Source organism: Poromitra crassiceps (genome assembly GCF_964638095.1).
Source record: "Poromitra crassiceps genome assembly, chromosome: 13".
Classification (NCBI taxonomy): Eukaryota; Metazoa; Chordata; class Actinopteri; order Beryciformes; family Melamphaidae; genus Poromitra; species Poromitra crassiceps.
The window spans coordinates 241,108-255,455 of NC_139644.1; the positions used below are offsets into that span (position 1 = coordinate 241,108).

General features: G+C 44.3%; 1 protein-coding gene across 1 annotated transcript in view; it reads right to left on the reverse strand.

The window, feature by feature from the left end:
* Positions 1 to 1,260: 1,260 nt before the first annotated feature.
* The window catches only part of LOC310787851 (macrophage colony-stimulating factor 1 receptor 2-like), a 108,134-nt gene continuing 95,046 nt past the window's right edge, over positions 1,261 to 14,348 (reverse strand). The window contains exons 15-21 of the mRNA XM_083649314.1: positions 11,835 to 11,923; positions 8,595 to 8,717; positions 8,084 to 8,195; positions 7,610 to 7,709; positions 4,797 to 4,923; positions 2,317 to 2,404; positions 1,261 to 2,132 (exon numbers count right to left, since the gene is read on the reverse strand). Of these exons, the coding sequence (XP_083505440.1) occupies positions 2,080 to 2,132; positions 2,317 to 2,404; positions 4,797 to 4,923; positions 7,610 to 7,709; positions 8,084 to 8,195; positions 8,595 to 8,717; positions 11,835 to 11,923 (692 nt within the window). The 3' untranslated portion in view covers positions 1,261 to 2,079. The remainder of the gene's footprint in view (positions 2,133 to 2,316; positions 2,405 to 4,796; positions 4,924 to 7,609; positions 7,710 to 8,083; positions 8,196 to 8,594; positions 8,718 to 11,834; positions 11,924 to 14,348) is intronic.

Consider the following 14,348-nt stretch of genomic DNA (forward strand, 5'->3'; position numbering starts at 1 on the left):
AGCCCGCTGTCAGCTATCGATTTACACGCCAAATTCAGTAAAAAAAAGGTGTGAATTTAAGGTTCGCGGGTTTTAGTATAAGAAATTACAGGATGAAACTTCAATACGACAAAAATAGCGCTGCTCGGTGAACCATTTCCACGCCGAATTTAATAGAAGGTTCGGATAACTTGAAATCAATTGACTTACTTGAATATCCGTGCTGTCTGTAGGGGAAACGCTGCAGTCGAGACGTTGCAAATATTCCAGTTTTCTGACATTGCAAAAAGCCCGTATAGCGCAGCTCAATTCTCCCCGCAACTCGAAACTCGTTTTGGTGGTAATCCAATATCAACGACTGTCTGGCTTGTGAACACTTACTGATTGATAAAAAAGTAAATAAAAATAAGAGGGAAATATGATATGCTGCTAACTGTCTCAGTAAAAGACGTAAATCCTTCCTGTCAGGTCAGGCAGTGGATTTCACTTCCTAGTACTTGATTCAGCGTGAGAGACCACAGATCAGGCAGTGGAACAACCAATTAGATTTCACCTGGTTTCAAAGGGCGTGATGTGTTTTCCAACCAATCAGATTGAGCTGGAAGTAAGCACTTCCAGCTCAATCTGATTGGTTGGAAAACACATCACTCTCACGGTTCTCCGTGAATTGCAAGTGTTTTTCAACCAATCATATTTTTCATTAGATAAATTACCAAATAAATAAACGCCCACAGGGCGAATGTTTTTTTAATCTCCTCCTCCATGCCGGGACCAGGGCCAGAGTGACTCGTCTGCATGGGGAGCTATAATGAATGAAAAAATGAGCGTCTGCACATAAGAAAAAACACATTTGATTGATATTTTATTATTAAAAAAAATATGAAAAATGAAAAATGAAAAATATAAAAAAAAAATTTTTTATTTTATTTTATATATATATATATATATTTTTATATAAAATCCCCAATCTAATAGAGGAGGACCATCCTCCTATGCCTCACTGGAAAAACCTCCTCTGATATATACATTTAGTGGATGAAGAGTGGTTAAATTTCCATTCTCTAACAGCTAGCCAGTACCATTGCCTACCATTCATTGTGCTAAGCTAACTAGCGATCACTATTTTTGGGGCGGCTTTAGCTCAGGAGGTAGAGCGGGTCGGCCAGCTGCCGTCGTTGTGTCCTTGGGCAAGACACCTAACCCTCCTTCAAAATGTTTGATGCATTTTTGAAATTCCCACAACATGTATTTGTGGGTGTGTCAAAAATGACATGTGGATAATCAGTGGTAAAATTGTAGCCAGAACCAAGTTAGCCGATTGTAACTGGTAAAGCTATACCACTTTTGCAGCAGGACCAAGTTAGTCGATTGTAACTGGTAAAGCTCATTATGTTCAAAAGTAAGGTCCATGTTAGGCACATTGTAACAAGACCAAATTGGAGCAGAACCAAGTTAGCCGATTGTAACTGGTAAAGCTCAAAATGTTTGATGCATTTTTGAAATTCCCACAACATGTAACAAACAAACAACCAAAAATAAGACTGAAGAATGCCTTGTAACTTATTTAAAACAGAAATAATGTTTCATGTTTGTTAATTTGAGTATATATTCTAACTAAAACTGTCGGCTGTGTTTTTTATATATGCATTGCTTTGCTGCTTGTTTTTTCAATTATTTTTTTGTAAAGCACCTTGAATTGCCTTTGTGTATGAAAGGTGCTATATAAATAAATTTGACTTGACTTGACTTGACTCCTTGCCTCGTATGATTGGTATGAATGTAGACATGAATCATGGTGGTCGGAGGGGCTGATGTGTGGCTGCCACGCCTTCGAACCACTGGTACGAATGGTGTGAATGAATAATGATTCTGTGAAGCACTTGGAAAGGCGCTATATAAATCCAATCATTATTATTATTATTATTATTACTATTTTTCTACTACACGCACAGAGAAAAGAAAGGCATCTATCTTCTCGTCTTACTATCGGGAAGATGGCAAATAGGCGAATCTCCCAAAACATGAACATGCTAACGCTATGATTAGAAATACAGCAACGGAATAAAGCAGAGTGAGAACGTGTGATCCATAGAGAGTTCCTCAGGACACCTGGTAGATGTTCTTCCTCACTGCCTCATCTTCCTCCTGGGGCTCTGGTAGGAGAACAAGGAGGATTCATGACAGCATCATGACCACTTCATGTCATTACCTCACTGACATGACATGGCTTCCTGTCATTACCTCACCAACATGACATCACTTCCTGTCATTATCTCACTGACATGACATAACTTCCTATGATTACCTCGCTGACATGACATCACTTCCTGTCTTTACCTTGCTGGCTGCGCTCCTCTTCCTCTCCTCTCTTCAGCCTCTCCTCTCTGGACTCTTCTCTGCTCTCCAGGATGTTTCTGTAGCTTGTCTAGAAGAAGAAAAGCGGAGTAAGGACCTGTGTCAAAGACCTCATTAATCTCATTAATCAAACTGTGCGTAGGATCCCTACTAAGAGTTTACTAAAAGAACGATTGATTAACCTATCCAGTGACTGAGTGCACACCTGCATGCAATTTCCCTGTTCAATTGATAACCATCATGTGTTTATGTGTGGTAATTGGCATTGACCATTGGATTGGGGCAGAGCCACAGTCGAATGTCCCATTTGGAGTGTGATTGATAACGGGGTAATTGCCTGCAGCAGGTGTGGGTACTTGCCTCCTAAAATCTGCTTAAGCAAAGATCAGAATTGACTTAAATTATTGGCCTAAGTTGTCTTCTTTACTTTATAACCATTGAGTATTTATTTTACATCACTACTTTTGAATGGAATGCATTTGCAATACGACACCGATGGAGATAGGGACCGAGATGTCGGTCCTGGGACGCGGTTGAATTACCACTGTTGACCGGTCTGGGTGTAAGGCAGTCGGTCACCAGGGCCTGGCTGGTTGTAAGACAGCAGGGGTTCAGTTCGGGTCCGCATTTGGTTGTGCTAATGGTTGACATTATGAAGGAGTAAGAATACCTGAAGAAGTATGGAAGTCGAAGGAATCTCGAAGGAATCAAGCTGGAATCTCTCGGATGTGGTGTAGCGTCACGGAACACTTTGTTTATATGGTCGCGTTCCGTTGTATGACATCACGTCATTGGTGATGTCACAACGTTCGAGGTAGCTATGACATCATCGGTGTTATGTCTGACATCGCCGATGACCTCACAGGTGAACTCTATGCTATGACATCATTGTCATCGCTGATGATGTCATCATCATTACGTCGCTGACGTGTCAGCTGGTAGGCATCGACTGCCCCAAGAACAGGCCTGACGGTGGGCCATTATGGACCGTTTCTACAACTATGGTTCCCAGTTCCTGAAGTGCAGATACAACAAAAAGGGGGGAGTTTCTCCAACTGTTCTCAGACAGAACTATAAAGAAGTTCCTCCGGTCAGAAAACGATGGAAAAGGAATAGCGGCACGTTCAGCGCCTACAACCCTTAAACAGGAACCTGACCTGTTTTTTAGCACTGAGCACTGTGAGACTGGACCTGTTCTGGTCGTGATCTGGACCAGGACCTGTTCTTGAGTTTAGATTACTTCAACCTTTATGAAGTGCACCACTCATCAATGTCACTTCAGAGTTCTACCAACAAATGATGATCAACCAAGGGCGAGACCAAGAGCCGACATCCTGTCATTTAGTAGGTAATGTTAGCTAGGCAACAAGACAGGGGGCATGGTGGTGCAGTGGTAAGCGCTGTCGCCTCACAGCTAGAAGGTCCTGGGTTCGATTCCCACCTGGGACGCTGTGAGCGCTGAAGGAGTGCATGCCCGTCCGCATGTCCTCGAGTGCCGGGTGGGGTCGTCAAAAAGGGCCTTTCTGTGTGGAGTTTGCATGTTCTCCCCGTGCCCCCTGGGGGTTTCCTTCATATAGGAACCCCACACCAAAACATACAATATCCTGGTTGTTCTGGGCGCCTGTTCGGAGGGAGGGGAACTCGTTGGAATAGCGTGATCCTCCACATGCTATGTCCTACCGGTGAAGCTTCCCCTGTCAAGTGAAAAGAAGCCGCTGGCTACTGCCCATGTCTCCGAGGAAGCATGGAGCCAGTTTCGGCTCTCCCCAGATTGCCAGAGGGTGGAGCAGCAACCACGTTAAAAATAATTAAATTAGCACTAATGGGGGATAAAAATGGGATAAAAAACTGGGGGGGGGGGAAGCATAGCAACAAGACTGAGAGACTCAAAGCCAAAGTCAAAGTCAATGCAAAGACACAAACAGGCACAATTTCGGCGCGAATGATGCGAGGTGAATGACGCAAAGTTCACCTCAGTCACGTATTTGAGTTAAAAAATTTCAACTTGAGCAGAAAATTCACGTGATGCTGTGTTGCGATCAGCACAGAGATTCTCCCAATGTCGCCAACGTGACTAAGCTGATAGTAGCAATCAGTGGCATGGCTCTATTAAACCACCGATAGCTGGAATAAAGTAACAGACACATTATATTTTCCTAACCTACCAGCTAGTCCAACTTCCTCGTTGACTTTTCTCCAAGCCCTCTCATTTTTGTTAGGTCTCTGTATGCCAGGAGCTGTCATACAGCTCCGGTAGCCCTCTGAGTTAGCAACCTACCACAACTGGCTTTCTTGGCACGTTACTGGTCTGGCTTACTAGCGATTTAGATTAAATGAGTTTGCACGGGTTAGGCAAGTAAAACCATCATGCTGATCCTGATCCTGATCCTGCGGTCAAACTCAAGGAGTAATGCAAGGCGAAGATTGGCTTTGCTATTGTCTGTCTATACGTCTGTCCTCACCTGGTCATTGTGATGTGGCAGCATGTCATTGGTTGGGGGGAGGAGCCTCTTAATGAGCTGACCAATAGTGTTGAAAGTTGGTCTCTCTGTCGGCTCTAAACTCCAACAGTGAATCATCAACTGATACCTGAAGAGGAGAGGAGAGATGTTTTGAGTCTAAGGGTGCTTTCAGACCTGATAGTCTGCTTTAGTCCGCTTCCTTGGTTCACACCAAATGCAAAAATTATACATTGTTTTGTTTTCCAGCTGGTTCGGTTCGCTTTCACACGAGCCAAAAAGCAAGTGGACCAAATAGGGCTGCCAACCCTCCCAGATCGAACAGGAGACTCTGGTAGTCTCCCGGGATGGAAAATATAACTTCCCAGAGATTTTTTGACGGCTGAGATTCTAATGTGTGTGTGTGCTGCTGTAGTCTACTTAATTTCATCTCCCCACAGACCCCCCCATGCATTTGGGTCGGATCGAGTTCGGATCACGTTCACACCACAAACGAACCGTACTAGAGTTTGTTTGGAACCCCACCGAGACCACCTCTTTCAACAGGTCTCAGGTCACTTGTTTGGTGCGCACCAGAGTTCGATTGCTACTTTCACACCTGCCCAAACAAACCACACCAAGGGGGGAAACAAACTCTAGTGCGATTCAACCGAAGCAAACGAGGTAGGTGTGAAGGCGCCCTAAACCACACCCGAATTGCATCCAATTGCAGCCACTGTATCCAATTCCGTTTGTTCACGTAATTCTCTGTTTATATGGAGTTTCCAACCGAACGCTAACTGATGTAAATTCATACACTAGCTAGGTAGCTAGGTATTACATTTCATAATACACATTTAAGCATATAAAACTAAGTTACGAACAAAAAGCAGGCAAGACATAAATCCCACTTTGGCCACCACAGTTACTTCATGTAGAGTGGTGGTTCCCAAAGTAGGGTATGCATACCCCCAGTGGTATGCACAGTTACATCAGGGGTTAAAAAAAGTACCCTATTGCAAAAATAAACCCACACCTAAACTAGAAAAGTGCACTCTTTGGAGTGGAGTGCAGATCTCCGGACCGCGTTTTCCCCCAAGCTGACCGATAGACCATGTGAGTGATGAGATATCGCCTGAATGCAATGTGTTAGTGAGTGTTGTCATACTGAGATGCTATTGTAAATCATATATTGATTATATGATTAGATATGTATTATATATTATATGTTATATATATGATTATAACAACACTGGACTCCATCTGGTTCCGAGCAGAGCACTCCCAATGTTTGAGGTCAATCGGACGAATGTTTCTCGAGATAAACTGCTTTTTGTGTTGCCAGTAGATGGCGCTGTGCCGAATTGCATAGAATCCAGCTTCCCGCACTCCGTTGCGTCCCCCTAAGCGCACTCCCCGAGTTTGAAGTTGATGGGACGAACGGTTCTCAAGATAAACCACTTTTTGTGTTGCCAGTAGGTGGCGCCGTGCTGAATTGCACTAAATTTGGCACTGCACTGTGTCAAGTTCCCATCAGCGCACTCCCCAAATTTGAAGTCGATCGGACGAACGGTTGTTGAGATAAGTTGTTGAGACAAACATCTTTTTTTGTGCAATGCCAAATTGCACAAAAACAGGTCACACGTACCCCTTGGCTTAGCACACTCCCAAAGTTTGAAGTCGATCCGACCAACGGTTCTCAATATACGCAAAGGCAAAGCTAGAGGAGAGGAGGAACAGAGGAACAGACAGACGCACAGACAGACAGACGCACAGACAGACAGACAGATGCACAGACAGACAGACAGACAGACGCACAGACAGACAGACAGACAGACAGACAGACAGACAGACGCACAGACAGACAGACAGACGCACAGACAGACAGACAGATGCACAGACAGACAGACAGACAGACAGATGCACAGACAGACAGACGCACAGACGCGGCCGAAAACATGAGCTCCCGGCGGAGATAAAAAACACTACACAGGTGTTTAGTGTTTTCAGAGGCAGAGTAGAGGGGCGACCATACCGAGAAGCATCACTACAGGCACAGCCGTGTCAAAGTCAGACTGTGTCAGGGGAAGACAGATAGGTAGGTTAGTGTACAGTATGTACTGTAAGAAAAAGAAGTAGGCCAGCACTCCAGAATGTCCTTTTAAGATTTGATGGTCATCTGGGACAGACAGAACACAACAAACATTTCAGCGTAAAGCCTTCCATCAGCATAATTATATAAAAAGTAAGCGGTGCACTGGTGTCGACACCAGCTGCTCTGGGGCCTCGCATACCTGTCTGATACAAAGCTAGCAATAGCGGTGTTAGCCTCGCAGCTAGTGTCAACAGTGTTTAATCCAGTGATGAATCCGAAATGCTAAATTGAGGCGCAAATATGATGAGAACTGACTACATTACTTTGGACCTTTACTTTGTACTTTTGACCAAAACAGTTTTTTGAACTAGACTGGTAGACATGTTTAATTCTGCTGTAAAGTTGTGGCATTTTAACATGGAGAACTATAGGGATTTACTCCCTTTTGGAGCTGGCCTCAAGTGGCCCTTCTAGGAACTGCGGTTTTTAATACTTCCGTGTTGGCTTCATTTCTCAGAACCCGATGGGACTAAAGTGAAGCCAACATATCTGGTTTCTGTGAGCTGCCATCTTGCTTATGTGACATAATTTGGAGGCAAAGTCTGCACAGTAGAGTCATGTGACACACCCACGCAACTGTCCCAACATCTGAAGGAGGTTTGAGAGTGGCTGTCACAGCTGTCAATCATGATGTCATACCCCCTTTGTATATGGACTATTATGTTTGATCTGATGGTCTCACATCTCTGCAGGAGCAAAGTCCGGCTGAGACATGTGGCGGCCATCTTTGATCATCTTGTAGAAATTGGTATCCACAGCAACGTTGGGATAAGGGCTTTTTCCTGGATGGACAGACAGACAGGTAGAGAGTCAGTCAAAGAGGTAGACAAACAGACAGACATACCGGTAGATAGATAGTAGAATTAATCTCTAGTAGATTGCCCTGGTCAATTGTCCTGGTCAGTTGTAAATTGCCCTGGTCAGTTGTCAGCTGCCCTCATCGGTTGTCCTGGTCAGTTGTCAGTTGCCCTGCCCAGTTGTCCTGGTCAGTTGACCTGGTAAGTTGTCAGCTGCCCTGGTCAGTTGTCAGTTGCCGTCTTCAGTTGTCAGTTTCCCTGATCAGTTGTCCTGGTAAGTTGTCAGCTGCCCTGGTCAGTTGTCAGTTGCCCTCGTTAGTTGTCACTGCTCAGTTCTCGTGGTCAGTTGTCATTGTTACCCAGAGAGAAGATCTCCCACAGTAAAACTCCATAGGACCAGACGTCGCTCTGTACGGTGTAAACACACTGGAAGATGCTTTCTGGAGCCATCCACTTCACTGGCAGACGGGCCTGTACATATCAATATTAAGATTAGTAATACCAATATTAATAGTAACACAATTAATATTGATAATACTACTAAAGATACTTTCTAGAACTATCCACTTTACTGTTGCCAGTATTGCTACTGCTCCTCATAAACATCAAAGCACCCTGAGCTGCCCTAAAGAAAGGGAGTCACACACAATTCTCCTCTGCTGTGTTTAATATCATTCCAACACATTTCGGCAGAATATACCTTTGTCAGCCCTGACAACAATAAGACTAACTGATACTAACTGTAGTACTACTAATATAAACAGACCCCGGAGTGACTGATATACCTCAACTGAGCCTACTGTGATAAACTGTAACCATGGTGATAGCTGTAACCATGGCGATAGCTGTAACCATAGTAAGCAGACTGACGTTGCCCTGGACGATGTAGCTGTCATCATGAGCGATGTCCCTGGCCAGGCCGAAGTCACAGATCTTAGCCACACGACGGTCAGTCAGAAGGACGTTCCTCGCTGCTACATCTCTATGGATACACTGACAGACAGAGAGACAGACAGACAGACAAACAGACAGACAGAGAGACAGGCAAACAGACAGACAGAGAGACAGACAGACAGAGAGGCAGACAGACAGGCAGACAGAGAGACAGACAGAGAGACAGACAAACAGACAGACAGACAGACAGACAGAGAGACAGACAGACAGACAGACAGACAGACAGGCAAACAGACAGACAGACAGACAGACAGAGAGGCAGACAGACAGGCAGACAGAGAGACAGACAGACAGACAGACAGAGAGACAGACAGACAGACAGACAGACAGACAGACAGACAGACAGGCAAACAGACAGACAGACAGACAGACAGAGAGGCAGACAGACAGACAGACAGACAGACAGACAGAGAGACAGACAGACAGACAGAGAGGCAGACAGACAGACTCTGTTAAGGGGGTGGGGTGTTAAGGGGGCGGGGTGTTAAGGGGGCGGGGTGTTAAGGGGGTGGGGTGTTAAGGGGGCGGGAAGAGATGGAACCCTCTAGTTCTGCATTTTGACTGCTGCCATCTTGGCTCGCGGCCCCGTTCCAATACCCATACTTCCATACTATTTAGTAGGCAAAAAAAGAATTAGTATGTCCCAATACATAGTATGTCAGATGCAGTATGCCAAGAGTACCAGGATGTTGTACTACATCAGCTCCTGTTTCGGAGTATGCATCGATGCATGCTGCGCCAGCCAAACTTCCCCACAATCCTTTGCGCAGCGGAAGTTCTTCTTCTTCTAATGTTTTATGGCGGTTGGCAAACAACTTTTTGTGCATTACCGCCACCTACTGGAGTTACGTCGCACTGAGTGAGCTGCGTGTATAATCCACGCCCACCTCCATGACGCCGTGAACACGTCAATAACTATGATAAAAACACTGACAGAAATATGCACGTTATTATACTGTTAAGAATGAGACTGCATGTATCATCACATCAGTTTATTAGAAACAACAACATACATTACAATATAACATCAATTTGTTTGTTTGATTGTCTGTTCCAATTTTGTAAATGCTTAGTCTGATTTTTTTGTATAATGTACTGTTTGTTATTGCCAGACTTTGTTTATTGGAAAAAAAAAAAATCAAATGTGGCGGCGCGGACGTTGGCGCAAGTGAGCAAGAGGTCGGAGTTCAGGAAGCTCACGTGATGACAGATGTAGTGTGTCCCAATAGTATGCATTTTGCATGCATGCTACACACTACAATCCATACTTTGTGAGGGCAGCGGCAGTACATACTACAAGAAAGAAGTACAAGTATGGGTATTGGAACGGGGCCCCAGGGGTTTTCCACTGAGCCACCTGGTCCAAGATCGGCAAACTGCACAATCATTGGACAGGCAACCTGTCAATCACGCCCCAAAACATAGGTTGCTTTATTGTCTATTTTACTCTAAATAGAGTACCACAGGGATGACATATTTTTGTAGGCTTACCCAGAAATCACCACCATGCTGGTTCGTAAGGGGAAAAGGCAATGGGATTTTTGTATGGGGATTTCAGTTACTCTAAATGCACAAAATAAGATCTGTGGTTAACAAAAGTTCATGAAACAACGAAGTTTGTGTTCAGCAAGATAATCTTCACAAATGAAGACCACTTTTATGACTTTTGAAGGGTTTTCTGAAAATCGCATAGAAAAATACATTTACGCTTCAAAAGCTTAAAGTGGTCCTCGTTTATGAAGATTGTATCTTGTTGAACACAAACTTCAGTTTGAACATAAACTTTTGTTGCAGTCCATTTTGTTAACCACAGACCTTATTTCCTGCATTTAACCGAAATCCCCATACGAAAATCCCATTCACTTTTCCCCTACTCATTCAGTTATATTAAGATTCACGTCCTTGAAAGGTATGAGAGGTGAAATTAGCTTTAGAGACCAAAACCATTTCTTCTACCAGGTTTATTTCTGCTGTGAAGTTGGGCAGAGTTCAATGTGAAGATAATTCAAACCAGTGATTGTCCAGTGAACGGGTAGATCAAGTGAACGGGTAGATCAAGTGAACGGGTAGATCAAGTGAACGGGTAGATCAAGTGTAGATCAATTGTGCCTTTTTTAACCTTTTATGACCTGGAAAAACTTATTCATGCTTTTATCTCGAGCTGACTCGACTACTGCAACGCCCTTTATGTTGGGGTGAGCCAGGCCTGCCTCTCACGCTTACAGCTGGTCCAGAACGCTGCAGCTCGCCTTTTAACAGGAACTCACAAGCGTGAACACATCACCCCTGTACTGGCCTCCCTCCACTGGCTGCCTGTTCGTTTTAGAATCCATTTTAAGATTTTATTGTTTGCTTTTAAATCGCTAAATGGACTAGCCCCAACCTATCTCTCTGAGCTTTTAATTCCGTGTGCCCCGACTAGGTCACTCAGGTCCGCTGACCAGTCTCTTCTGGCCGTCCAAAAGGCAAGGCTCAAGCTCAGGGGAGATCAGCCCCCAAACTGTGGAACGAGCTCCCGCTGCATGTTAGGCTGGCCCCTACACTGCCCATCTTTAAATCTCGCCTCAAAACACATTTTTACGACTTGGCGTTTAATTAGAACCTAGTATGGGAGGCGCGTTTTTTCTACTTTCTGTTTTTTGTCACTATTTTAACTTCTGTCTTATTTGTCTGTGTTGAGTATTTTCTTTTGTCACTGCTATTTTTGTTTGAGTGTACAGCACTTTGGTCAACTCTGTTGTTTTAAATGTGCTTTATAAATAAAGTGGATTGGATTGGATTGGAAGTGAACGGAGTGTCTATTCGTACCCAGGTGCAATTAGCATCTGCCATGTTGCTATGCTATTTACACCCCTGTTTACAAGCACACCTTTTACAGCGGAGGCTCGGAGCTCGGACCTTGTCTTTTTCAAGGGTTTGAGAGTGCAGTGCTGCATGGAATGCCCCCCACCCTCTCTCTCTCTTTCTCCCCCTCTCTCTAATTCTCTCTCTTTCTCCCCCTCTCTCTAGTTCTCTCTCTTTCTCCCCCTCTCTCTAGTTCTCTCTCTTTCTCCCCCTCTCTCTAGTTCTCTCTCTTAGCATATAAGGGGGGAATACCGCTCCTTGTAAAAAAAAACGCAAAAAACGGGCTTGGTGTGCCAAGACCTTTACTCTTACATTCTTGGAGGACAGGAAGTCAAGGCCCTGGGCGACCTGGTAGGAGAACATGATGAGGTCACCAAAGCACCACCTGTCTGTCTGCCCACCTGAGAGAGACAGAGAGGGAGAGAGAGACAAATAAAGAGGGGGAGAGTGACAGAGAGAAAAAGAGGGAGGGAGGGAGAGACAGAGAGAAAGAGGGGGAGAGAGACAGAGAGAAAAAGAGGGAGGGAGGGAGAGACAGAGAGAAAGAGGGGGAGAGAGACAGAGAGAAAAAGAGGGAGGGAGGGAGGGAGGGAGAGAAAGAGGGGGAGAGACAGAGAGAAAAAGAGGGAGGGAGGGAGAGACAGAGAGAAAGAGGGGGAGAGAGACAGAGAGAAAAAGAGGGAGGGAGGGAGGGAGAGAAAGAGGGGGAGAGACAGAGAGAAAAAGAGAGGGAGGGAGAGAGTGGAACAATTAAGGGCTGCACGAATCACACAGAACGGAAATATAAAAGTAGGAAGTAGAGTGTGTTTGTTTTCTCACCCTGGTTTGTCAGAGAGAGAGGGGGGCATTCCATTTGTATTGGGAACTAGGAATATCCCAGTTGAGTGACGTCACATCCGAGTTGACCGCGTTCCAGAAAACCAGCCAGGCTAGCTATTGTTAGCAATAAGAGTTCATTCAAGAAGATTTAGATTTAACCATTAAATGGTTAAATGGAAATACAGTTATGTTTGGCGTTGAAGGCTCCGCTCTTTATAAAAGATGCCCTGAATCGGCCGGCAGCAAGGCGCAAGCTATGCTGAGCAGGGAGTGCAGCAAAATCCCCACATGGGGATACGAGATAAGCCATAGTGAGGGAGCCTAAGCAAGACATGGAATACATGTTCAACTTTTTGAGCCATGCAGGCTCTTGAGCTAGAATACATGATTAGCCTTGGAGCCATGCAGACTCTGAGCTAGAAAGGTGGAGGCTGGGGTGGTGGAGGCAAAGCATTGCCAGCAGCAGTGGTGTGAAGCAGCATGGGTGGAGCAGATCAGAGTGAGAGGAGGCTGTATTTAAACGGACCGCCTTATTGTGAGAATGGCTGTGATTGGTGAATGAACAATGATCCAACCAGCGGCTGACAGCTGGGCGTAGCATATGACTTGCGCATCGCAAATTAACTCACATGAGGCTTCCTTTGGTAACAACTTCATGCATTATGCTGTATTTTGTGCATACAAACACTGTAGCAACATGTCCACAGAAGTTAGACACTACTGTGTGTATGACTAATTTAATGAGACACAAATAAGACAGATGTCACGGCGAGTGGTATAGACTCTACACCACTCACCATGTACACTGTAGGACCCAATTGCAGGAGGCGGATGATGAGTAAACCCATCACTGGGTAGATTTAATGAAACAACAGGTAACATATAAAGACAGGTAACATGGACAGAACACACGTGAACTTGCTGATGACCAGACAAAGACTGAGAGGGGAACAGGAACATAAATGCACATAGGGAAGTGATTTAGACATGGGAAACAACTGGGTGATTACTAACAAGACACAGACTGGAGACTAACATAGGTAAAAGGAGTGGACTTATGGAACAACTGTAGCAAAGAAATGAGGACGTGCAAATCACTAATCAACAAATCTTTAAAGATAACATTGAAAGGATAAAGCAACGAGTTACAAATATGATGACTTGAATCGTGTGGAGTCATGCTGTCTCTTTGGTTGTAACCGTTTCCATGCATTTGGTATTTCCTGTTCATTTGTTAGTTCTTGAATTTACTTGATGTCTTTTTCAAAGTTATTTGATTGATAATGTATTAAGAAGGGGTAGGACTAAAAAAGTTTTACACTTCATCCTACGCCCTTTTCGAGCATATTTGTGTTGAAACAGAAAGTTTGGTGGTTTGTCCATTGCAGTTTCTAATTTGTTTTGTTTTCTTATTTTTTTCTTTTATTTGTATTATTATTTTATGTATTTTTTTTTTATGATTTTAACATTGTTCGAAATAAATAATGGTCTGTATTTATGTATTACTAGTGCAGTACCCGTTCCCCCAAAAGCACGCCCCCCGCACACGCACATACACTGCGCTCCATCAGGTCCCCCCTGAAGCACACTCCCCAAGTCGATCCAACAAATGGTTCTCGAGATACGCGAAGACAGACATAGTGAAAGTCCTGAAATTATTGTATGAAGAAGATATATATAGTGCAGTGCCCCTTCCCTCTTTAAACACCCCATGGGCGTCGTGCCCAATTCCACGGAGCGATCCAGTCCGGTCAGAAAAAGCCAAGCGCTCTGCTCCCCCCCTCCCTTTCATCCCTGTCTGTCTGTCTCCATATATAGGCTATTATTCCATATTATTATGCTTCTCAAACCAAGCTAACTGCAGTTTAAATACTGCAAGCATGTAAATACGCTACACATATAGCAAGATCAAAGTGAAAAGAATGTTCTGAACGCATTGGCTAGAAAAATATAGCCTATCCCTATGTCATGATGAGATTAGATTGGTGAAAGTTTGTCCAGAATGAT